Source organism: Prinia subflava, chromosome 3 (genome assembly GCF_021018805.1).
Source record: "Prinia subflava isolate CZ2003 ecotype Zambia chromosome 3, Cam_Psub_1.2, whole genome shotgun sequence".
In the NCBI taxonomy this organism is placed as follows: Eukaryota; Metazoa; Chordata; class Aves; order Passeriformes; family Cisticolidae; genus Prinia; species Prinia subflava.
The window spans coordinates 18,144,949-18,171,693 of record NC_086249.1 but is presented as its reverse complement, the minus strand read 5'-3'; the positions used below and the strand labels follow the sequence as shown (position 1 = coordinate 18,171,693).

The window sequence follows — 26,745 nt, the reverse complement described above, 5'->3', positions numbered from 1 at the left end:
TAGAACATTAAATGAAAATGAAATATGTAATGTTTACTCATTAATCTACATAAACCCTTCTTACAGCTTGTGGAGTAACTTATTTTGTTTTACGTGGAGAAGGTGGAGTCTGTAACGATAATTTCTTTAATGGGATTTGCAGACAGCTGAGGTGGGAGGTGTGTCCTCCTCTCTGCCACCTTCCCAGAGCACTGTGTCTTTTAGGGCATGCTTCCACATGTTCAGTCACCTTAAAGGTGTTTTGCCCGACTTGCTCAGCTGTCTATTTCAAAATTGCTTTCATGCTGCTTTCCAGAGGAATTTAGAGATAGAAAAGGAGGGTGATTGCTTCCCAAGTCTAGATTTCAAAATCAAAATAGTAGAAGCCTAGGACCTTGATGCTGTTATGAATTCTTCAGTGCTGTACAGGGTCTTTTTGAGGGGTAGACTGCTGGCGAGCTACTTCTAAATCAGACACACCTTTGGGTTGGGCTATTTTGGAAACTAAGTAATTGATGAGGCTCTAGGTATGGTCTGCTAGGAACAAGTGATTTTATTGTGTGTTTTTACAGTACTTTGATCAGCTGATGCAGTTGACTGACAGTCTCCTCTCTAAGTAACTGAGGGTGGAGGAGTGGTGACCTGCAGGGAGTCTTTCCTGAGTTTTTCCCAAAGTGGGGATTGCTGGCTTTCAGGCAGCTAGCAAGAGAGAAAACAGGACGTGATATGGGGGTACCTTTATTTGGGGAGAGCAATCCCTTCTATGCCCGGATATGGAATGGACTAAGTCAGAAGCTGCAAGGCAAAAAATCCTGGGATAAACATCTGGATGAAATCTACTTACTCCAGCAGAAAAGGTACAGTGCACTTCAGCCTTCTTGTCTTCTCTTTCTTCTGCTGCTCTCTCTGTAGCTGATTCTCACTCTTTCCCCTTAGGCTTTTCTGCCGGTAGATAAACTTTAAACAACCCTGGAGCGCTTTTCTCTATCAGATTTCTTCTTTCGAGGTGGAATGCTTCTGGGAGTTCCAATCTTATCTGCTGTCACAGGTAGTTTTACCAGGTTGCGATTGAATTACCCTGAGTGCAGGACTTCAGTCACAAATTAATAATGTATTCTCTTGTCTTTCTTGCTTCATTGGTAAAGCTCGCAGGAAAATGCTTTAAGGTTTGTTTTTAATTATTATTATTATCATTATTATTATCATTATCATTAACATTATTACTATTATTATTATTAGGAGTGTGTGTGTTGTATAGGCTGTAGTCAGCTGAAATAGTGGTGCTTTTTTGTCAGGATTTTGCTTTCTATTTCTCTAAAGGATGCTCTTACTGTGGGATTGAGTGGGCTTAATTTTGTTGAGTGTTTTGGGGGTCAGTCACCTCCTGGGTCAGACTGTGGTTTCTCAGCCCTGTGACCTGGGTGTTAACATGTGCAGTGACTCCTCTTAGACCTTAGGTTATCCAGATTGGCTGTGTCTTCCCTTGTGAACACTGTTTGTTACTGCTGTGCAGGGTTTCTCCCTCCACCCACAGAAATGTAGGACTATTCATGGAAATACAGCTGGATCTGGTTTTCGTTGTCATTTCTGCTTGCACAAATGCTGCAGTGCTCAAATAACAAATTGCTTCCAGTTGCTTGTAAAATCTGCTTTTTCTTTCCACACATAACTCTGAACATCTGTGGGGACAAAAAGGTGACTGTGGGACAAAATAGATCTATCTATACATATGTATATACACATATATGTATAGAAATATGCAAAGAAGCAGGTTAAGAGGGACAAAAATACACCTTTAGGGAAAGAATCACATCATGATCTAACTTCTGACCAGCTAACAAAGCCTGTTTGAGTTTACTTCAGAGCAGTGGGACTTAAATACACTTAAAATGGGAGGGACAATGGGAACAACAGTGTTTCTGTGGAATGCTGAAGTGTTTACATTTTGATTTGTTCATGAAAAACATCACAGGTAACTGAAAAGTAAGTTCTCAGCAGATTCTTTGAGATCCAAATGTGTACAAAATAGAAGTCTAAATATATTAATATAGCAAATTGATTATATTGATTATATATTAATAATTTAAACCAATATGCAATAAATTGTAATACAGCATTTTTTAATGATTATAACATTATCTTCATATTTTAAGTCAAAGAGATGTGGAAGGAAGCTCTGCTGATCTCTATCTACCCTCCCACTTGAAGCTGAACTATTGTCAGCAAGAGATCACATTGCTTAACCTCTGTCTAAATCAGTCTTGAAAAATTCCCAGGACAGAGATGTCTTTAGGTACCTGGTACAGTGCTGTAGTAACCTCCTAGTGAAAGAGTTTTGTTTTATTTTGTTTTTTGCCCCCAAATATTCAATGTGAACTTCCAAAATCATAAATTTTGATGATATTCCAGTCCCTTGAAACCCATCTTCTGTTGCCAAGATTGGTTTGGTCTCTTCCTTTTTGTTGCTCCCTTTCACATGGGCTACTGTTAGATTGCCACTTCTCTTTGCTCATTAGTCCTCAGTAGTCATGTGCTACAGGCCCATGAACATCTTGTGTGTTGCTACTGATGGAGGAAAACAGAGGAAATGTTAGTTGTATAAACTCTTCTGCATAAACTTCTCTTAGATCACTGTAGGGCAATCCCACCGGCCCCAAAGTTAACTTTTCTGTGTTTCTCTGTAAATCTCTCTGTAAAACTCATGCATTGTGCACAATATTCACTGTGAAATCTGGGTTGCATGGGGACATGATTGTTCCCTTCCATTTCAGGTCTGTATGTTTCCCACAGCTTTCAACTAACACAAATTAGCCTCCCGCTATTTGGACACAAATTACATGCTGCCAATATGTGAAAACTCTTTTCCTAAAGAGGGACAGGACCAGTTCTTCCTCCTATTCTCCTACTCTTTCCTTTCTTGTCCCCAGGGATGCTCAGAGTTTGAGGAGAAAAAAAAATGAACATTTTGCAGGGGGCTGAATTCGGTTTTACTGCTTTCGCATTTTTAGTTGTGTACAGATAGAAAAACACAACAGAAATACTTTCTTTGGTGACTGGTGTGTGGGAACTACTCTTATGAAACCTCTGCTTTTGTGGAAAAACTGTTGTAACCCAAAAGGGCTTTTGCTGGGTCCTGTCATTTTGTGTTATAGAACTGCAGTGTTGTGGCTTCAGCTTGAGTTCTTCCTAGTGAAAATGGTATTGGAATACACACAGTGATTAAATTCTACTATTGTCTCATTGAAAGCCAGTGGTAAATATGTTACTGTTTAACTGGCATTCTCTGATTGCACACAGAAAGTCTGCAAGAGAAGAACAAGGCTTTTTTTTTTCCTGACTGACATCTTGTGATAATACCTGAAAACAAATTGTTTTGGTAGTTATCACCTCCCCTGGCACTTATGTTTGTTCTTTTTCTTCATGTGAACCAGTGTTTTGAATCTTACTAGCAGTAGATCTCATATTATTCACAGAAAGGGATTGATATTGCATTCTGTAATATTTCCCCAGGGGAGTGCAGGTTGAGAAAATGCTATACAGTCTCCTAATACTAAAGAGGACTTTGAGTTTATTTGGCCTTAATTTTCTGGTTTCTCTCTGTTGGAGAGTCTCTTTTTTAAACAGCCTGTAGCTCAATGTGGACACCCAGGGACAGTGGTCACATCTCATATGTCCTCTCCAGAAACATCTTTGGAAGCAAACTCTGGGATCTACACAGCCTGAAGCATATGAAAACAAACCTTCAACATAATTCATAATAATGGAGAACAGAAAAATGAATACTTATGAAAATTTGGGCCTGATAGTGGTGAAGAAGCATCACGTCTGTCACAGTGTAATAGATCTTCTAGAAATTATTTTCAGTGCAAGAGTTTCTAAGGAAATGTGAACAAGTTCCTCCTAGAATGGGATTTTAGAAATTCCGCCCTATGAGAATTGCACTGTTCATAAAAAAATAAGCAATATATAAATTAGAGCGTGTACATAGTTCCAGTACTTGTAAAAGTATAACAATTACGTAGTATTTTTCCTCCTGCTATTGCCTGGATCCATAACTCTTATTGATAAATGATAAATAATGCATTAGAGATGCCTGGAACAATCTGCATAACTTGCAGAGAGCTGTGGTCATTCCAAAGATGTCACAATAAAACCTTTACTTTCCAAATTCTTTGGTGGCTCTTTAGTCTTCCAGACATATTAGCGAAGTGCTTTTCTTACCCTGGAAACAAATGTGGCACAAATAAAAAAGCAGCTCAGATTAATGCAGGTAAACTGGATTGCTGAAGAGTTTCACAGGGATACAGAGAGCCTTCAGCTTCTACATAAATCTTTCTCAAGCTGGTGGTGAATGAGATGTCCTCATAGTTTAACTGTTCATTTGTCTAAACAACATTACTGAGTTTTCATCCCACAATTTAACATAGGATTGTCCTGTCTTAATATCCACATTGCCTGTCAGTATTAATTGGTTCATTTGCTTCCAAAGGTGACAGTGAAATAAAGATGCCAGCTTCCAGTTCCAGCACTTCATTTATAGCTTGTTTCAACAACAGTGCTTCTGAGCAGTAAAGATGCAGAACACAATTGGCTCCTGCATGCCAAATAAAATCAAAAGCATCAATAGCAGCATTTCTGGTCTTTTCTTCTACTGATACACCTTCATCCTAATAGAAGTTTTGAGACTAAAAATGGAAAAAAGTCTCCCTAGTTTCACAAGTGTAGAAGTCCTCCAGAAGCTGTGTTTCCCCAGCAATTCATAGACCCAATCTCAGCCTAAAATACGTCTCAGGGTCATAGATTTAGGAAGTTATTTGTAGATTTAGAAAGATATTTTATTTCCTAAACCTGGCCATAGGTTTCCTTATACAGACGAAAGCATGAAATATGTGCCCTGAAAAAAACCCTATCCCAAATTAAAAAGCTGTAAGAAAAAAATTGTTAGACACAGGGTAAGGAGCACAACCTGGAATAAAACTGCAATAAAATCCCTATTGAGGAGGGGTGGAAATTTTGATGCAGAATGAGGTTATACATCAGAGAACAAATTTGTTTTATGATTGCTTCAGTGATAATAAATAACAACTAACAACTTCTGAACCATTAAAACAGTTCTAGCATGATATTATGCTTATGATGGTCTCAGATGCAAAATTAGAAAAAAAAAGATGCTAATGCAAGCAGAATGCCCTGCTGGAAATGACTGATCAAGATTTCTTTTGCTTTGTGTGGCAGATAGATAAACATCTGAAGGGGTAAGAATTCCCTATCAGTTTCTTGTCTAGTAACATTGGCAATTATTAACCTGTTTAATTTATTTCCAGAGAAGCTCTGTTTACTCTCAGCTGAGGGGATTTGACATACACGAGCAAGAGGTCCCAGTTAACTTGCTGAGTCTTGTTGCTGGTGCTGAAGAAATCTGCTGACCCTGTTGATTGTCCAAGCCCATTATCTGGCTCCTTTTCACTTGGTGCAATTATTCCCTAACTCCTTCTTTGACATCTTGCTAGGTGATTGCTTTTATCCTCTTTCAGCTGGCTGGCTTCCTCTGAGCAGCCCTGTGCTCTCCTGAAGGCTTTCACACATCTACATGCACATGCTAGCAGAAGGGAGGGAGAAGATGAATCTCTTCTGGTAATTTCATGATTCATTCTGGAACATGGGTATTCTGAGCATAACAGGGAAAGAAGAGAAAGCTAAAATAATATCCTGATGATGAATTTATAGCTTAGGTTAAAATAAATGCTTTAGAACCTCAAGAACTGATTCTCTATGGGCATAAAGCTTGAAGCTGGAAGCAAACTTAAATTAGAGCAAAGACTAGGGAAATTCCATCTAGTGAATTACTGAAGTTGTAGAATCTGATAAGGGAAGAACAGAAAGAGATGCTTCATTGCACTTCTGGTGAGTTCAGTCTTGAAATAATCTTCAGATTGGTCGTTGTCCAGACAGTTCACATATTTAATATATTTCCCTGTTATGAAAGAATAACCATAGCAATCCAAATTAATCTTTTTATAACGAAATTAAGACTTATTTACTAGTCTTTGCATCTCTATCTCTCCATAAGTGGAATGAGCAGGCTGCACTCCAATAGAAATACTTAAGAAGCTGTAGACCTAAAAGGGTACATATTACCAGCAGAAAGTGCTTGTGAAATCTTTAACCTTGTTTAGAACTGTTCTACATGTCTCCCTCAGTCAGAATCTGACCTACATTTTACCTTCTCTATGTTTCACAATGGATTTTTGGGTGTTCCTGATTTTGCCCTCACCTACATTGGACAAACAGCTCACAGCTTCTCAAGCACATCACTGAATCGTCTGTGAAGAAAACTGGCTGATAGTAAGGAATGATCAAGGCTCACTAACTGCCTCCACACATTCCTTAGCTCAGTAAGAAAAACCCAGGAGCACATCCAGGTGGAAACTCTTGTGGTTCTCATTGCCCCTCAGAATTACTGGTTTGCTATGGAGCTGTGCTTATCCTAAACTGATCCTGTAAGGCAACATCCAGTCTGCCTAGTGTTACAAACTTAACTTAGCTGGGTAAATCAGGAGCTTAGCATTCCTTGATTCCATAGCTGTTGAAGGGGATGAACAGGATTAGAAGAGGAGCTTAACTTAGATGTGCAGAATTATCATCTCAAGGTCTAGATATGTCTGCTGAATCATTTTCTGAAAGCCAGCCTCACCAGTTCAGTGGCGTAATGGTACTTTATGGAAGCTAAGCATCTACTGTAGGCAGCTCTGTTAAGAGACTTAAGTTATAGATTTTGCAAGCTGCTGCTTTGACACACAAAGGGGCCTAAGTAGTAAAATGCAAAACTCGTGCTATGTTTGATCCATCAGGAAGAAAGTTGGTTAAATATGCAGAAGTTAAATAATTGAAAGTGCTTTGAATTCAGGTGACATCATTTAATTTTTTATATTAACGAATTCGCTTCCCCTAGTTTTTGACATTTATATGCTTAGTACATTGCTGTAATGTATTAAAAATTAGTTGATAATGAGAATGGTATGTTTTAAATGAGGTTAAAATGTTTCCCCAATTATAAGACAGAAAATTTAATGAGAGTAAAAACATGTGCTAGGAACATGTAACTCACGAACCTTTGAGACATCACAGGCAGTGTGCCATGACATTTGCCAGCATTTCTGAGTTCCTCTTCTGGTTTGCTCTTTGACCTGAGATCTCTGGCATTTTAAGCCCTTGTTGGAGGTTGCTACAATAAGAAGAAATGTTTGACAATTTTATCCTCAGTTTCCAAAAGCTGACCATAGCATTTTTTATGTGCCTTCCCTGTAGAAGTATCGTGATTTAATTAGTTGTTTAAAAGAACTTTGGTAATTTTTTGAGAGAAACTTATTGCGTTTGTGTCCTCCCATGTCGTCTATTGCCCAATCCTTCCTCCTCTCTGAGGTCATTTGAGGGATAAAGGCCTACCCAGTAAAGCATCAACATATTAATTGTAGCACTGTTTATACTATAGAAACCCCACCTCTTTCCCACTTCCTGCCTCTGAAACTTGTATTTTCCGGAAACACAGAGTCTTTCTAAGCCAAAATATTGGCAGAGGTGGCAAGCTGACTTCACTAACACTGAATCTTAAGACTTTTGCTTAGAGTGCCTCTTTATTTAGTTCCTGTTTGTTTGATCCTAGATGCAATCTCCTCATCAAATCATCTTGTCATTAGTTACTAATGAAACTGACGCATCAGTAAGCTATAGAAGGACTACTTCCCTAACTAGGAGTGTGAAGGACATATAAAAATATCTCAGAATGGTTCCCTGATTTGTTGAGGGGGGTTCTTTCTATCCTGAATGTTTGTATTTCTCCTCTGCTCTTCAGGGGTTTTCTAGTTTAGTTTCTAGTGACTTAGAGAAAATGGGGTGTTCTTGGTGACAGGAAGTGTTCATTTTGTGGAATGATAAACACAAAGTTCAGTTATGCCTCTATTACTTGTAGCCCATGTCCACTGATTTACACTTACTCAAATGATTTCTATTTATAATTCTGATGATTTTTATTTTGCTTTATCCCCCAAGTTTTCTCAGTGTCTTTCCACCATCTAGGAGAGCAGAACTCTCACATTTCAATTGGATTAAATTCAGAGATAATGGCATATAAATTTCTTTTCGATTCAAGATCTTGTTGTTGAAAAAATAATAATTTAAAGCAAGAAATATATATTCTTGTGAGCCACAGAATTCATGTTGCCTGCTTTCCTATTATTTTATTGTTAAACTGTCCTGTACTTAAGATGTGTGTGTTGTAAGATGGGTGAGATAAAAGCACAAAATTTAAATTTGAACAGAGATCTAAATCTGAACTTACCTTGTTGAGAGTGAGGAATGTCTTTCTATTTCATGCCAAAAATTCACGAGACATAATGTTTTTGTTTGTTTGTTTCAGAGTCTTTCCTGCCCTTTAATCTTTATCTCCTGAATCTGAGATACTTATAATTCTTTATTTGTATAAAATCAAGAAATTGAAAAGCCCACCCCAAACCACTTTTTAATTTATGAATTAAAAGATGATCCTAAAAACATTCAAGGATAATGAAAATATTCACCTCAATTTTGTAGATTTTGGAGATTTTTTTTTTTTTTTTTTTTTTTTTTTTTTTTTTTGTGTGGCCAACTCATGATTTTGAACATTGGAAAACCTTGTTTGGATGCTGAACAAACTCTGCAGGTAACACTCTCCTCAGGTACTTTTACAAATTGGTAGAAACACCACCTGAGCCTTCTCTTTTCTAGGCTAAAGAGTCACAGTTCTCTCAGCCTTTCCTCATCTGAGAGATGTTCTATTCTCATGATCATCTTTTGCCCTTTGCTGAACTCTCTCCAGCAGCTAAACATGTGTTTTGTACTGAAGATCCTAAGACCTGGATACAGTGCTCTAGGTATGGCCTCACCAGAGCTGAGTAGAGGGGGAGGCTCACCTCCCTTGACCTGTTGTTTGCTTCCAAAGACCTTGTTGTAGTGAGGTTTCGTGGCTGTACTTATAAATTCTTCATCAAGCCCAAAAGACATACTCAAATAACCCAGATCCTCATGGAAGACTCAAGAACGTGCTTCAGCTGTAAGTGAACCACTCTGTCTGGAACTTGTTTGAGCGCATGCTCTTTCCCAGGTCATGAACATATTTCAGTTCTCAATAATTTCCTCAATTCTTCAGCAGTAGAGAAAAAAGTAGTATAGCCAAGCTGTCAAATTATTCTCTGTAATTTTGTATATGGAAGAACGACATTTCAGAGCTCAGTCTCTTAATTATAGGGAGTGTTGCTAGAGCACAGATGGAATTCTTGTTTGCCCTTTTCTACTCATTATGGGAGCAATTCAGGCAACGACCTTTTCTTAATTTATTGTGCTGTGTGAAGAAACAACTGTCTTTTTCTGGCTCCTGAGATAACTGTCTACTTGCAGGAGGGCTTCAGTGACCCAACCTTCACTATTTCTGTGCCTCAAAAAGTGGGATATAAAAACAAAAAACATTTTGGTTGTTTCCCCTGTCTTTCCCTCTGCTGCCACCATATGATTCAGCATCAGTAAGCAAAGAGATTATGAACTTTGGTGTGTTTTTAGAATTGCACTGCTCTGCTTTTTCCTGGGTTTTTTGGTTTTGGTGGGGTTTTTTGTGCATTCAAGGAATACCTCAGATGGTAGATGTGCATTGCTGATTTTTCAGTGAAAATGTTCAAGATGCAAACTGTCTCGAGCAAAGGCCATGCTGTCTCTGGAGAGAGGCACCATGCGTTTGACTTTGTTCCTTACCAGCCACTTTTTCTTGACTACAGGATCTGGGAATCCCCTCTCCTCCAGGCTGCCAAAGAGAACAACCTTGCTGCCATTAGGAAACTTCTCACTGATGGAACCTGTGATATCTATCAGAGAGGTAACTCTTGAGATTGAGGTAACTTGGGATCACTTGAGAAAAATGGTTTCCTGTGGAAGGCAAGAGCCTCCTACAATGAGTAGTTTGTTAGATTGCTAAAATATTTGCATCAGCAGACTCAGAAGGCTTAACTCTATGTCAGCAGCTTTGCAACAAAGTGAGTTTTCTGGCGTGGTTATGCTCATTCACTTCATGCCTAAGGTTGGCCATCACTTACAGACACCTGAAGTTTCTGCTCAGTTTTCAGATTTTGTTGAAGTGAAGGGCAGAGACTGTACAGTTATGTGGCTGTACCAGGCACTACTCAAGGGAGGGCATAGTCCTCCTGTAACTCCCCACCTCAACGAATCTATTTCTGCTTTTGTCCCATAAAGTTAAACGTCCCCACAATTCTCATGCTTGTCCTGCTCTTTCTAGGCGCAGTGGGAGAGACTGCTCTTCATGTAGCTGCCATGTATGACAACTTGGAGGCAGCAGTGGCTCTGATGGAAGCAGCTCCTGAGCTTATCAATGAGAGGATGACATCAGAACTTTATGAAGGTAATGTCACTGGGAATGAGGGTGGGCAAGATTTCCTGAAGGGGGGGGAGAGGAAATACTGCTCGTACATTTGGGAAATTGGCTTATACTGTTCCTGGTTCAATATGTTGCTAAACTGTCACACAGCAAAATACACATGCAAATGGCTTCTGACCTTTCTTGGAAGGTGGAATTACATTAAACATGAGTACACATGTGCAAACATGCAGAGGTCTTGACCAGGGAATTGCAAGGGATTGGAAAGGATGTATACAGTTTGCTTTGTAACATACTTGTTTGTAAAAAAAGGGCTATCTGCCTGACCTCCCCTGAAAGGAGAAAAAGTAGTTATTTGGTTGAGAAAATGAGAAATGTGGCCACTGCTTTGAGGCTAGACTCTTACCCAGATTTTTAAAGAATACTTCTTGTTGAGTACACAGAAATTCCAGTCTCTATCTCAAAACCACTAAAATAATAATAATGGGGTTTTAAAAATTCTAAAGCCTAGTTTGAAGGATTAGAGGAAGACTTTGGGAGTTTTGAGTTTTGTCTTGACCTTATCTTCATTTCTTATGAAGTAAAGCATAATCAATGTCACAACTTTCTGTTTGCTTCCCAGAAGAGTGTGACATGCCTTGATTTTCCCTAGAAAAAAAAAAATCTAGAAAGTGCACGCTGTTGGGGTTTTTTGCAATTTGTAATGTCAGTTTTAATAAATTAATGAGAAGATTTAGGCAGAATGGAAGATCTCTAGCACAACCCTTTGCACACAGCAGGGATAATTTGAAAGCTAACTCCTTTAGCTGCTGTCCATTTACCATGACTGACATGTGAACTGCAGGCTGCTGCTCAGCCTCAAGTTCCTTTCTTGGAAGATGAGGTTTTGTTTCTGTGTCTTGCAGGGCAGACAGCTCTCCACATTGCAGCAGCCAACCAGAACACCACCCTGGTGAAGGCTTTGCTTAAGAGAGGAGCCAATGCCAGCACAGCAAGGGCCACTGGGCACTTCTTCAGGCGCAGCTCCCAGAACCTTTTCTATTTTGGTACAGCCTTAACTTCTCCCCTTGCTGCTATAGGAGGGAACCAGCAGAGTGGTGAGGGGATATGGGGGAGCCTTACTTTAGTCCCCATCCAAAGTGGATAAACAGAGGCTCCTATCTACAAGTGTCATCAGACACACACCTTTTAGCAGAGAGTAAGACTTCCTTTGAGTATGTGAATGTTATGTGGACATAAACAATACACATTTTATAGGTTTGCATGTAGGCAAATAAATAAATATATTGTATAAAAATTGTAATTTCGTGTCTTCCTAGCAGCAAATTACTTATCAACCTTCTTATGGAGGTAAACCACTGAAAAGAACATTTCTTCCTTTCAGTGTGGTGTGGAACAGGTCTTTTTTAACCTTTCTGGTTAGGATGAGAAGTGGGGCAGGAAATTTACAATTACCTAAAGTAACTCCTCCTTTCATATCCTATGGCTTCATAGCATGGATAGCTTTTCCTCAGCATGCTTCAGCCTCTCCTATCTCCTCAATCCTTAGTGCTGTTTCTTCCCATTCCTTTCATTTCAGGAGAGCATGTTTTATCATTTGCTGCCTGTGTGGGAAATGAGGAAATTGTGCAGCTGCTCATTGAAAATGGAGCTGACATTAGAGCTCAAGATTCCCTGGGTATGTACTGTGGGGCTCAGTGAATTGTATAGAGTGGATCTGAGCATTTTAATTCAGACTGTCATCCGTGCATGCAAATATTCTTCTCTCACTAGAAACAGCTGTGGGATGAGGGAAATGAGGAAAATAAAAGCCATCAGTCCATTCTCCATTTTTGCACAGGGCTGGCCTATTCCAGATACTTCATCCAGTCTGCTTCTTTCATAGGTAACACTGTTCTTCACATCCTGGTTCTCCAACCCAATAAGACGTTTGCCTGCCACATGTACAGCCTGATACTTTCCTATGACAGGAGCAAAGAGGGACCAGGGTCACTTGAACTGATTCCTAACAATGAGGGGCTTAGTCCATTCAAACTGGCTGGAGTTGAGGGCAACACTGTGGTGAGTTTGTGTGACACTGGTACCTCTGTACAAAAGAGAAATGGAGACCTTGAAATAACATCATTCAGAGACAGGGAGTTTGTGCATGTTCTTAGTGGGTAGAAGATACATAACAAGATTTTTTTTCTTATGTAGGTCCCAAAAACCCTTTACAAGAAATTTCTTTATCCTAATGGAGGAAATGAGTGCTTAAAGAATAGATATTTTCCCCCAATTTTTGAAGCATTTGAGCTAAACAGATATTAACAGACACATTTACCCCCAGTAATTTTTTGAAAAGCTCACCGAAATTATTGTCTTGGTTGTCTAGACTTCATTACTCTAAATGTGACACATGGGAAACCTCTTCAGGTATCCACAGGCATTCATTCATAGACAAAATCTTATCATTTCATGTAAACCCTCATCCTTCCACTCACTGAAAAGACAGAGGTGGTCAGTGTTTCTTCTGTAGATTCACACAGGACAGAATAATTTCCCTTGTTACCCCTCTTTCCTGATGTCTCTTTTCTGATGTAGAAGACTATTAAAACATTTTTTATTAATCAATCTGTAATTCCTTCTGAAGTCTGTTGTCAGGAACTATAACTATGTCAAGTAACTTTAGTAGTTTGATTAGAATTTAGTGTAAAAATAACCCATTCTTTATGTCAAGCATGAGCTAATAATCAAATAGGAATCAGAAAAACTTCTTCCACTTCTTAATCTGCTGTAATTGTTCCCAAGAGATATGAGAACCACAACAGCTACCAAGTTCAAGGAAAATATGTCATAATTAAGGGTTTTGAACACCTTTAAATTGTTCTCATTGCAAATACACTGTATACTGGAAAGCTTCCGACATCCTTGCCCCTCTTCTTTTCTCCTCAGATGTTTCAATACCTTATGCAGAAGCGGAAGCAGAATCTCTGGTCCTTTGGCCCCTTGAGCACTGTGCTGTATGATATCACAGAGATTGACTCCTGGGCTGAAGATCAGTCCTTCCTCGAGCTCATAGTGTCCACCAAGAAGAGAGAGGTACTGTGGGCACCGCGTGCATTCTGTGTGCAGACCACAGCGATTAGAGAAGGAGAGGAATGATGAGTTTGAGGGTTCAAGCTCATCATGCAATCCATAGAGCAAGGACTTTGTACCATGAGATACAGAGGATACGTGAAGTATAGGGGCTTATTAATGGTCTGGCTACATCTGATGCTTTATATACAGTTTCTTCTGAGGTGTGAAAATTGAAGGTTATTGAAAGAACTAGGTATGAACAAACTGCAGAAAAGGATTTTCTCTCACCAGGCTCAAAGATACACTAAGAACCTGTAGAGTAGCTCTAGCAAGTATCTTCCTGTAATTGTGATACTGATTAACTCTCAAAATATCCCTGTGAGACAGGTGCACATTCAGAAATCCTAAACTGAAGTGCATTAAAAAACCACTCATTGTTATTATTCCCTTCATTTAATTCCAGGTTATGACTCAAAACTAAATTTTCTCTGCTGTAGGCTCAAAAAGGCTCTGCTGTAGGCTCAAAAGCTTGTAAAGGGATTAATAAGACCAAAATAGCAGAGTGTAATGGTGAGCTTTGATAGGTCTCCCTAGGACTTTCAAGGTACACAACCCTATCAGTTTTAATGACCTCAAGTAATCCTAACAGGACAGGAAATGAATCAGAAGACACTTCAATTAGTGCAGTTCTGCCCATCCTGTATTATTTCCACCTATCAAAATTTTAGTCAAATTTTTCTAACAAAAGTTTGAGCTTCTGGAGAGCTTTGCTGTGGAGCTGCTATGTCTATGGAGTTCTCATTTGCTCTTACATGAAATCCTATGAGTGAAATTTCTGAGTGGGGATACATGTGGAAATCCAGGGAAAAGCAGTCCATGTCAAAAATATAACAGGCTTAGAAATTGTCCACTTTAGAAGACTAAACCATAATCCTAAAAAGAAAGCAGAATATTTGGCCTCTCTCTTATCCCAAAACATTAATATAGTGCATGCAGATTCAAGAATCCTAATTTCTGTAGAGATGTTCCCAAATATGAAGAGACATAATGATTTGTTTTCCAGAATGCTCTTACATATATGCAGTTGCAATTTTTTGATGCATAACTAGTAATTCTTTTTTGCATTTGATATGTTTGACCAAAAATGTTTGCTATCTCTCTAGAAGAATGGCATGGGTGACCCCATCTCATCATCCCCTCCCAGTTCAATGTTGGACAAGAGCAGCACCTTTAGCCCCCAGTCAGAAGCAGGTTCCTCTTGTGTTAAGGAGAATGCATACTAAGATTAATTTTCTGATCCTGAAGCAGTTGAAAAGTAAAAAAACAGAAGGGAACTAAGCTATGGGAAGATTATAGTAAGCTTCAAACTTGTTTTATACTTTTGAAATTGAAATTTGCTCTCCTATGCAAAGAATTCTAGAACACCGACTTCTACAGAAACCAGAGCACCCAGAGGTGGATTTTCTCTCTCATGCAGTTTTGATCCTTTATGATATTTCATAAGCCATTCAAGAGTTTTGTTAGGGTCATGTCCATTTATGGAAACATTCCCTGCACTTTGTGCACTCAGCAATTTTTGGCTGACTTAGAGGAAACAGGGCATTGTAGCAGGAGAAGAAAAACATCCAGAGTGCATGAAGAAGTTTTTCTTTAAAGTAACCCAGTCACAACAATTTGAGTCACATTTTCCTCTCACTTACTGCAGTGGTCTCCTAAACAATAGAAAGTAAGTCTCGAAATATTTAATAAAGTGTGTGGCTCAAATTCTTGAGTTGTAAAGTACACCCATCTCTCCTGCTTATGCTCTGTCAGTCTTCTAGCATAAGCTGAAGGCTTGATGTAGGTGATTCAATTAATTATTACCCAGATAATGAGGCAGAAACTTAAATGGCAGTATTTTTACATAAACCATAGAGCATCAGACAAGTACAAATATCTTTTAGAAAAATGTTTTGGTTTTCTTATTCTAAAACATCTGATATAGAAACTTGTGCTGTTGTACTAACAGAAATATTCTGTCATCCTCTGTTCTATGTTCCTACACAGAGGACAAATTTATTCCAGTATCTAACATGTTTTTCTTGTACTTCTCACTGCTACTTAAGAGCTGTTCTCTTCAGGATACATTTCTTTGTTCCAAAGCTCTTTATTGTCAAACTTAGCAAATCCAATGCCCACTAGAGCATTCCACTTTTGCAAAGTAAATTTAGTTTCGTAATGCTGAATAGGGCAGATGAGAATAGTATTTCAACACTCTCTCAGGAAAATTTGTGAATGCTGTTTATGAAGCAATGCACTTTTGGCAATTAATTCCTTCTTCCTCTCTCTCTCAGGCACGCCAGATCTTGGACCTAACACCTGTGAAGGAGCTGGTGAGCCTGAAGTGGAACATGTATGGTCGTCCCTATTTCTGTTTCCTGGCCTTGTTCTACATCCTCTACATGGTCTGCTTCACCATGTGCTGCGTCTACCGGCCTCTGAAACCTCGAACGGGCAACAGAACCAGCAGCAGGGACAACACGGTCTATGTCCAGAAAATGCTTCAGGTGCTGTGACTGTAGGAGTCAGAGCCCCCATTGGGCAATTCCCATCTAACCTACTTAACTGGAAGGCCCAAGCCTTCCCCAGTCCCCAGCTATTGCAGCTGTCCTCTTCCCCTCTTTCGGCCAGCTGACCTTTGTCTGGGAGGAAGAGGAGGTGTGCTCTGTTCTCCTTTGCTGGGGCTGGGCTGCTTCCTCTGGCATTGCCAGGTCTAGTCATGTTTGTTATAAGTAACAATAGACTTTCTTCTCCCCCATCCTCTTTTAAAATTTACTTTCACTTTCTTTAAAATTTAATTTTAATTTTCATTGACTTTTTTCTTCAGGAATCATATGTGTCATATGAAGATGAGCTGAGGCTGGTGGGGGAGCTGATCACAGTCATTGGAGCTGTAGTAATTTTGGTCCTTGAGGTAAGAGAAACAGCTTTACAGTTTCAATTTTCATCAGGGCAAATTGTACTTGCTAGACAAACATGGATTTGTGCTCCTACTTGGTATGGCTTATTTGCTTGGTCTGAGTGCTTCAATACAGGTCTATGGCAATAGACATTGCCAACAGTGTCTATTAGATGAGACAGAGACTGTAACAGTGTCCTAAGTAAGACTCCGGGTGCGGAAGAAGCAATTAGAAGGATTGGTCGCACTCTCAAGTAGTGTTTGCAGGGTAATCCACAGTTCCTGTTAGCACCATCCATGGTCCAGCTGACTCCCAGGTGTTGCTTCACACAGTACCCATAAATATTCCTGTGTTTAGGGCTGCTGGGTAAAGGGATTTCTCTGCATAAACAGAAAAGTTTAAATTTAATTGGAGATCAGTTACTCTATGGGCTTGTAACAGGAGCCTTTCTCAACCACCCGCAACTTGATTTTATTATAATAGGAAATAGAAGGTTGAAACTTTTATGAGAAAACTCAAAAGATGATAACAGGAAGAACTGAAAATAAGACAGGTCTTGTAAACGGATTTCTGCCTGTATGGGGTGCATCAGGCACAGTGTAACCAGCTGGCCAAAGGAGATGATTGTCCCCTCTCTGCTCTGCACTAGTGTGACCTCAGCTTGAGTGCAGTGTGCAGTTTCGATTCTGTGGTATGTTCCAGAAGGACAAGTCCTTCTTCCTGTGCTTAGTCATGACTCTGGGGCTAAGGCTACCACTAATACAGTGTGAATTACCTTTGATTCCCCAAGAAGGTGTTTTTTGTCTTTGTTACTGAGGCACCGCTCTGTGACACATCTCTCAATCTGCCCAAGCATTCTTAGAACTTGCATTTTCATCAATCTCTGTCTCATCCCAACAAGAGCCCAACTGGCTCAACCATTCTGATTTTGAAGTAGCATAGAAATTAATCCATCAAAGGCGATGTGGCTGACCCTAAGAATCTGTGAATATCGGTTGTTGCCATGACATTTAGTAGTATTACAGAAACTGTCAGAGTCCTTAAGTTAACAGGATGTTTGTCTTAGATTCCAGATATCCTTAGAGTTGGAGCAGCGAAATATTTTGGACAAACAATCCTAGGAGGGCCTTTCCACATAATCGTGTAAGTACAGAACACATTAAGTGTAATAACTATATTGTCTATAATTTTCCCCACTGCTCTCTTTTGCCAGATGAGTCACTTTCTCAATTTTTTCAGAGTATTCTTTCTCTGGATTTATTTCTCTTAATGGATGGACAAATGTTTCCTTTACTGAACCTTTTTTTGCTGTCTCTTCCTGTCTGCAGCATCACATATGCCTGCATGATCCTGGTGACCATGGTGATGCGTCTCACCAGCACCACTGGGGAGGTGGTGCCCATGTCCTTCGCCCTGGTGCTGGGATGGTGCAATGTCATGTACTTCGCACGGGGCTTCCAGATGCTCGGGCCTTTCACCATCATGATCCAGAAGGTGTGAGACACAAATACGGGCTATCATGACACCTCTTTGCAGATAGGGAGAACTGTAAGGATACTTTTTTCTCCCTCAGGACTATTTACCTAATTTTTTGCATTAATGTCAAATAGACAAGTTCTTGTCTGCACAGGTGCCTTTTAGAAATTTCACATTCTCTCTTTTGTGCAAAGGTTTCCTTTAGCCCACTCGTGGTCTTAGAATCTGGAAAAAGTTTTACACAGGGTGGCACTGTGGCTGGGTGGAACAGCTGGGCCTCATGGTGGCTCTGTCTTTGCTCTGCAGATGATATTTGGAGATCTCATGCGCTTTTGCTGGCTCATGGCTGTGGTGATATTGGGCTTTGCATCAGGTGAGTCTGCAAAGAGAAAATAATCACCTGTTACCCCTGGCGCTGCTTTGGTATGAATTAAGAGTGTGGGTTTTGATTTAATCTTTTATTGACTTCTGAATAGATGGAAAAACAGGTGATTATGTTTAGCTTTTCTCTGAGCATGGTCACTTTCCCAGGATAGACTTCTGTTCTCAAACCATGAGTTCATTTTTCAGTTCTTGCTCTTGCTAGGGTAATAGACACTAGGATAATTCAGATAATTCCATACATTTTTAAGTCAAGGTTTGAGAACATACCACATTTATGGTATTTGTCTGTGGAAAATTAGATTAACACATATAGCTTTAGTATATCCTTGAGGAGGAAGAGGTCACTACTTTGAGAAACAAACAAACAAACAAACAAATAAAGTGATTTTGGGTCATTTTATCATGGAGACCAGTGATTCTCATCAGGGATTTGTCCTTGCATAGAAACACATGCAGGTCCTGCCCAGACAATTTTTTTTGGTCAGAATGTCTTAAAGGTATTCCTCCTGATATGTGATTCCTGTTTTTAAGATCTCTCTTTTTTTCTCCTGATTTCTCTCCTCCAGCTTTTTACATCATCTTCCAGACAGAAAACCCTGAAAACCTTGGGCAATTCTACAACTATCCCATGTCCTTGTTCACCACTTTTGAGCTGTTCCTCACTATCATTGATGGCCCTGCAAATTATGATGTGGACCTGCCCTTTATGTACAGCGTGGTGTACTTTGCTTTTGCCATCATTGCCACCCTCCTTATGCTCAACTTGTTAATTGCCATGATGGGTGACACCCACTGGAGAGTGGCCCACGAGCAGGATGAGCTCTGGAGAGCCCAGGTAATATAGTTAAGTTGGGCATTCCTACCTTATTTCAAATAGCAGCTAGAAGCCCATCAGGCTTTCTTGTCCATCCTGTGTCTCCCTGAGGGATGTTCATTCCCTACGCATGGAATCTCTTGTTAAATAGAGTTGGTGTTGCATCTTTTTTTGGCAAATCACATTGCTGTGTAACTGAGAGTTAAATTATGATTATAGGGATTGAATGAGGGGGGATAGAACACTAGGTAATGACTACAGGAAGGCCAGAAATGTCTTTCGATCCATTAAAAGTAGTTGGACTGACTGTCTTGGTCAAAAGGCAAAGAAATTAAAACAGTTCTATAGCTAGTCAGCAGGAAATCCATTGCCTATGCTTTTCTGTGAGAAAGCAGTCAGTTAAGTGGTTAAATGTAGTCCTGTGGCCACAGTGGCAAGTTCTGATGACAAAGTGGGTACAGATACTGTCCTCTTCTCTAGCTTGCAATTAATTACCCTAATTATTTCCATGAGGTGTAAAAGGAAAGAAATGGAACAGTGTCTTAAGACCACCATTACTTCTTTGAACATGTCACAGTTAGACCTAAATTAGTGACTGCCTTATCTGAAATATAGACACTACAGGTTTTTTTCCTTAGGGGGCTGTAATGAAGTACAGTACAGGTCGCTGCTCATGGAACTAATATTTTCGAAAGATTGTCTGATTTTTTTCCTAATTCATCGGAGTTTTTTTCTTTTTCCTCATTCCAAAGGTTGTTGCAACTACCGTCATGCTGGAGCGGAAGCTGCCGCGGTGCCTCTGGCCACGCTCGGGCATCTGCGGGCGCGAGTTCGGGCTGGGGGACCGATGGTACCTCAGGTGAGCTCTCGTGGAGGGTCTGCTCGTAAGGAGCCAGCAAGGAGAACCCAATGGATTGATGTTAATAAAGAGCCTTTCCAGTGGTCCTGGGAGTGTTTGAAGTGCTGTCCTTACAGAACACAGACCCCAGTCTCTTCTCTGTCTGTGACTGGCGGATGGACAAGCACTGCCCCCCTGAAAAAGCTCTGCTGTGCATTTCCTTGTGAAATCAGCTGATGCCTTCTCATCCAGTAGTCACAGACTCCAGAAACTGCATGGGTTATAAGACCTGAATTTTCCTTTCAAATATCTTATAAAGAGTATCACTGAACTTCACTGCTGTGCTTGTTTGGCTGTCCTTGTCCCTTGTATACATGGAATGGCAGAGGCAGGATCAATCTATCAGGCACTCTACAGCAATGAGTTGTTGAATGACTGAAAATCAGAACAAGAATAATTAAAGTCAAAATTTCTTTCTTGAGTGAACCTAGTAAATATGTTACTTTGTAATGATTGCATCAGGTGGCAAAGGCACAGGTCCAGGATTTCAGTTTAGGCACTGAACTAAAAAACTGTCTGTAGTCTAGATAACACTAAATTCCTCATTATTTCTGATTTTAATCAATATTTATGCCAGGTGAGAAAAGAATTAACTTTTGGGCATTTGACTTTTCTAACTGTGCCATCTTTTGCTGATAAAACCAGAAGGGGGAGTGGTGGCTGTATGAATCTTAGAATTGTAGACTCATAGAATATCCTGAGTTGGAAGGGACCCACAAGGATCATTGAAGCCCAACTCCTGGCCCTGCACAAGGCTTTCTGCAGGTTTTGCAGACAGACTGAGCCTTGTGGATTTTCAGATTTACTGGGCAGAGCAAGCAGACCTAAACTGGTGCCAATATGCAACACTTGCAGTCCAATGCATGGAATATAAAAATCTATTGCAATAACAATGTCCCAGAAATTCACTGGGAATAATTGGGAATGCCACTTATTCACTGGATGCTGTGAGAAAAGGGTGTTGCTGTGATTTAGTTCTGTTAAATTATATGGGTGTTCATTATACATATATGGGAAAGTAATTCAGGAGACAATCTATAAGTAATGTAGAGGATCGGTGGAAGTGGAGCAGTTAAATGAAAGTTCAGCAAGAGATGAGTGACATCCTAGCAGCCATAGAGTATCAGAGGAGGAAAGTCAAGAACAGAGGAAATAAATGAATATATGCATATTTACAAGGTCTGCCAATTGCTTACATCTGGTGAAATGGAAAGGGCAAATCCTTACTGGGAAATGAGTTAAAGGACAAGAAACCACAGGCAGACAAAGGGACTGAAGTCAGTGATGGAGATGAAGGGCTAGGAGATAACTGGGCTAGCAGCTCCTGGCATCCTGCCTGTAATGAGTTTCCTGTGCAGGATTTTCTAGAATGTCTATGTCAGTAGGCCTGTTTTTTGGAGGGGTTTTGTTGATAAGCTGGCACTTTTCAACTTAATTCAGTTTATATTTTCTAATCCTCTTCCAGAATTGAAGACAGGGTTGATCCCAACAAACACAAGATGATGCGATACACAGAGGTGTTTAAGGCTCAGGATAACTGTGACAAAGGATCAGAAAAGCTGGAAACCAGCGGGGACACCCTATGCAAGAAGGAACTGTCTGCTCTGTCACTGTCACGGAACACATCCAGAACCAGCTCTCACCGTGGCTGGGAGATCCTGAGGCGCAACACCTTTCGCCAGCTTTGTGGAGAGGTCGGTCCTGCCGTGGATGAGGAGGTCTATGATGTCTAAGAAGCCTCTGTTTTCACTCCACAATATGTGAAGTGACCCTTTTCCACAACAGTTGTCTTCTACAGCTGTTCATACACTCCCCATCATGCCACACACATTCATCAGCCTTGGAGAACTCTGCTGGTGAAGATTTTGTGGGCAGTTCATGGCATCTGTGCTATGATAAAAAAATGCAATTTTTTTCTCTCCTACTTAGAAGCATCTCTGCAATTGCACTGATATTTGCACCGAGCTGGTGGGCTTGTTGAGCTGTGTAATGCAAATGATCAAGAGAAGCCTGCAATGGAATTTCATCCATTTACGATGAAGTGATCAGTAAGCCCTCTTCCAGACTGTTACATAGAGTATAATCTTCCCCCCCAAGTTTCACAAAATTGCAAGACTCTCATAGCAAAGAATGACTGAAGTTCTGATTTATGATTTGATACAGAAAAAACCCCCCGAACCACCCAAATCCCACAAACCCTGTAACTGATCTCAGGAATGAAAGTAGTTGTTGACACTGTGATGATTGAAAAGGACTGTAACTACTCAGCTGGCATTCAGGGCCTGACAGATTTTGCCCTCTGAAGAAAGGCAGTCTCTATTAACTGCAGTTTCAACATTTCTGGCTTAGCAAGACTGTTTTGGTTTTGGTTTGGTTTGGTTTGCTTGTTTGGATTTTTTTATTGGTGATGGATGTTTTTGTTTGTTTGTTTTAATTTTTTGTCACATGAATGCACTTTAAGCTTTTGAAAAGAAGTGATTGCTATTCCTGGGAGGATTCCAAAATGGGAACTTCTTTTCTGATTGAGAGAGTGTATGACCTGGTTAGGTGACTTTCAGCAGTGTGAAATTCCAGCAGAGATATTTATCTCCCAAGTAAGCTAAAGCTGGTCTTTTGGATTTTTGTGGAAGAACAGATTTCTGAACCATAGTTCCCTTACTTATAACTGAGCCATCAACGTTGAGTAGTGAGCTGGTATTTAACATGGAAAGAAATGGTGAGGAGATGTTGGATAGAGGAATAACAGCTACTGCAGAGACAGTTCAGAAACTGGTGTTCTCTCTCTCTCTCTGTCTCTCTCTGAAAGTCTAAAACTGAACATGAACTAAAAATGAACAACTGAGGCATCCACACAGTTTCCTTCCAGGCACGACGCTGTGCCAGTCTGGCAGTTTATCATCTGCCTCAGGCCACTCTAAGAAAAATGAAGAATTGTTCAGAGAAATAGACAGTCATTTCAGGTTGTGTTTTTTTTTTTTTCTCAGGAGTGTGGAGATTCATTCCAGTAGCACAAGTTAAGCAGAAAGCAATCCATGGTCTTAACATTTCCTTCCAACGGTACTAGTAACAGCAACTTTGTTCTTTAAGAAATTAAAGACTATCATCTAGCACTAGACTTTGAGCCAACCACCCTGTGATAATCAGAGCAGACAATGAAAAAGCTGAACCTAGTGGATTTCTGATTGTATTGAAATATCACTGCAAACCTCTCCTACACCTTCTCACTTGCAGGTGCTGTAATGAGTATCATGATCTTTGCAATCGTGTGTATTTATTTAAATGTCCACTTTCTCTTACTTGAATGCACTTTTTTATTTTGTGTGTGCTCCAATGGAAGACAGACAGAAGGCTGTCACTCTGGAATTCAACTGTATGCTTTTGAGTTGACTAATGTTATTGAATTGAAGGTGTTGCCCAGTCTCAGTCACTGAAGTGCTGTCAGTCCTTCCCAAAACCTTTGGCCATTACACTGGCGATCTGTGGAAATAGGAGCAATGTGGTATGTGAACCAGAACTGTGAAATGTTGCTCTGACTGAAGATTAATTTTGTTTCATAGTGAATAGGCAATAGCAAGAAGGGGAGAATGAATCATTTCCAGATCCTATTCCTGGCCCCAAATATAGTAGAATTTTTGCTAGTTTGAAAACCACTGAAATACAATTATGACAGAACCACATACTGTCATTTCCACAAAAGAACTCCCCTTGTGACAAAATAATAATAATAATAATAATAATAATAATAATAATAATAATAATAATAATAATGGTAGTTTGAAGTACAAGCTGTGTAAGCCCTGGTTCTGATTTTGTTTTCTTCTTCATCACTATAAACATTGTGAAATTTGATCTTAGAAATTAAAACAACACTTCGACATGGCAGGAAGCAGAACATAACTCAGTTACCAGTGCCAGGCTTTTTTTTTTTTTTTTTTGGTATCTGCTCTCCAAGTGCCTTCTTTCACAAAATTGAATCCTGTGATACTTAGCTTTCAAACTTCCTGCACAGAACCCCTGCAAACAACAGCATCAGAACTGTGTGATTGACTTTCTGACTTTGGAGTTGCCTAATGGAGATAGGATAGAGAATCATAGACTCACAGAAGGAAGGGACCATTAAAGGTCATGTAGCCCAGAAACTGAGCGGGCACATCTTCAACTGGATCAGGTTGCTCAAAGCCTTGTCCAACCAGACCTTGACTGTTTCCAGAGATGGTGCATCCATCACCTCTCTGGAAAACCTGTTCCAGTATTTCACCACCTTCATTGTAAAAGAATTTCTTACTGGCTCCTATTGGAATTTGACTTCTAGTTTCCTAAAATGACTTGCATATTTAAAAAAACAAAATCTTGCACAAAAGACCTTGTGCGAGACAGGGCAGAATATTTTACCAATAGTAAATTGATTCCCCAGTCATTTGTTGATGATCAATGATGCAGAGCATTTTTAGAATAATTTTATTTATCTGTAGGATAAAAGGCTACAGAAGAAAACCAGAGGTGTGGAAATTCAGCAGATGTAATGGGCACACCAGTTGTTGGAAATATTAAATTTAAGGTGTAAATGTGAAATACTTACCCTCTTTCATTTGGACATACATACATGAAGTGCACCCATGTGAATCTCAGGTGATGAAGTAATAGGAGGCACTGGAATAACCTTTGAGCTGTTTCAATGCAATCTGGCTCTAACTCAGCAATAGCAGTGACTGCAGTCACACAGAGGCACAGCACTTTCACTGTAGTATTCTGCATGAATGTGCTGCTTCAAGATTTGCTTCAAGTTTTGTGCTTTTTGATGTAGTTATATCCTGAAATTCTGAAACAGTATTGCTGCTCCTTGCTGTTGCAAGGCGTCCTTCTTCTTCCTCCTAAGAATATTGCAATGATTTCAAAGCAGACATTCCTCCCCTCTCTGAAAGTGCTAACCTCAAACTGTCTTCTATGTTACTGAAGTTTATGATAATGTGATAAGAATGAATGTTTTGATCCACTTGCTTGTAGTTAAATGAGATCTATTTTGCTGACAATAAAAATATGGAGTTCCTTGACTGCTTCTTTGTGTCTAAAATAACTATCAGGAGCCAATTTTTGTGTTTGCTTCTCTAGCAGCAATAATAGACATTACCTGACAAATTGTTTGTATTGTCACATATGGGTCCACACTACATTTTTAATTAAATCTGTTATTCCACAGCAATCCACTTCAGGTGTTCTTTTATACGAAGTTTGTATAAATTTCCAAATACTGATTTCTGGTTCACACCATGAACTGTTATGGCCCTGTTTTTTATAATCATTGAGAGTTTAGTGAAAACTGCAGGACAATTCTCTCTTCCTCAAAGAAGAATTTGTGTTTTCATGTCTGTGGAATGATGTATGTTGGACAGTGAGGCAACTGTCCTTGCTATAGCTGCTTGCAATTAAATGCACATATATACAGAATTTTCTCAGCAAGGCACATGCAAAACATACACAGATAGCTCAGTTTTATAATGTGCCAGTGTATAATCATGGTTCACTGAATTTGATGTTTACACCACTTCTTAAATCATGGTAATGATTTAAGAAGTTAATTTTTTGAAAGCTTTCTAAATGGGAATGAACCAATTCAACAAATACTTGGTTCATAGAGGATTAGGGTAATACTTACGGCCACTAACTATTGATTTTAAGAATAAGATTTTCTTTATCTCTGAAACTAAAGCATTTAAATCAAGCTCTCAACTGTGCACTGAGAACTCTGGCAAGAGTTATGTCCTGCCCTGAGAAGTCTACAATCCAAAACAAGAAACTAGTGAAGATGTAAGCAAGCATCTCTGAGATGGGACATATGAAAACCCTCCGGCCTTGCTGCTCTTTTATGCTCAGTTGATAATTGCAAATTGTTTCCTCTCTGCTGCTCCAAAAGAAGCACGCTCTACCATCAACCCTCTGCATACATGAAAACCTTGTCCTTAGAACACCTTCCTACCCATTAATCGAATGCATTGGTTGGCTGAAGTTCTCCTTTTATTGGAAAGGACTAACTGAGATGGTATGTTGGAAAGAATCAGGACTAGGAAAGAAAATGCTGCTCTGTAAGCTCAACCAGCCTATAGTAGCAGAAAAAAAATGATTCTTTAAAATCTTTGGAAAGTTTTAAGTTAATCCAAGAATTTTAATATAAATATCAATAAATTCAAGCTTCCAGGGGAACAATATCTGCAACACATTCTAATCAACTCTTTTATTGGTGTAGTCAAGTTGCTCTGACAGCCACTTGGCAACACCATACTACGCATTGTTCTGTCTGGGTCACGGATGGAAAACAGAAAGTGCTTGCTTCCTAGAATTCCCAAGGACATGACAAGGCAAATAATGAATTTCTTTGCATTTCAGCTGAGAGATAATAAAATGACAAGAGTAGGTTTTAAGGAGGTACAAGGCAGATGCAGCTGCATCTATCATCCTTCTGCTCACGGATGTCCATAAGTGCTTCCTTGTGTCATCTTTTGTGGCAGACATGAAGCAGAATCCAATGGATTCAGATGAGAGTTAGGTCTTTTTTCAAGCTTAAACTCCTGTTAATTTTCTTGGTCTCCGGGGGAAAGTGCTCTGGACTGTTAAAGCAATAGAGCCTGGCTCATTCTAACACGATACTTTGGAAACACTGCTGAGATGCTTGAGAATGCTGGCATGCTTTTTCCTCCTGTGTCTCAGTGTTTGGGGTGGGCCTCACCCACTCCCACTGGTCAGACTGTACAATATCCCACATATGAAATAACCATAGGAATGGATC

At 39.7% G+C, this 26,745-nt stretch overlaps 1 protein-coding gene across 1 annotated transcript; it reads left to right on the top strand.

Annotated features, from left to right (window-relative positions):
• Positions 1-22,156, top strand: LOC134548915 (transient receptor potential cation channel subfamily V member 6-like). The gene is made up of 15 exons (XM_063394159.1): positions 1-836; positions 9,783-9,880; positions 10,298-10,420; positions 11,302-11,442; positions 11,976-12,074; positions 12,282-12,457; positions 13,328-13,474; positions 15,787-15,999; positions 16,320-16,406; positions 17,459-17,535; positions 17,721-17,886; positions 18,175-18,241; positions 18,819-19,087; positions 19,819-19,925; positions 21,430-22,156. The coding sequence occupies exons 1-15, from the start codon at positions 706-708 to the stop codon at positions 21,695-21,697; spliced, it is 2,169 nt and encodes a 722-aa protein (XP_063250229.1). The 5' UTR covers positions 1-705; the 3' UTR covers positions 21,698-22,156.
• Positions 22,157-26,745: the final 4,589 nt, after the last annotated feature.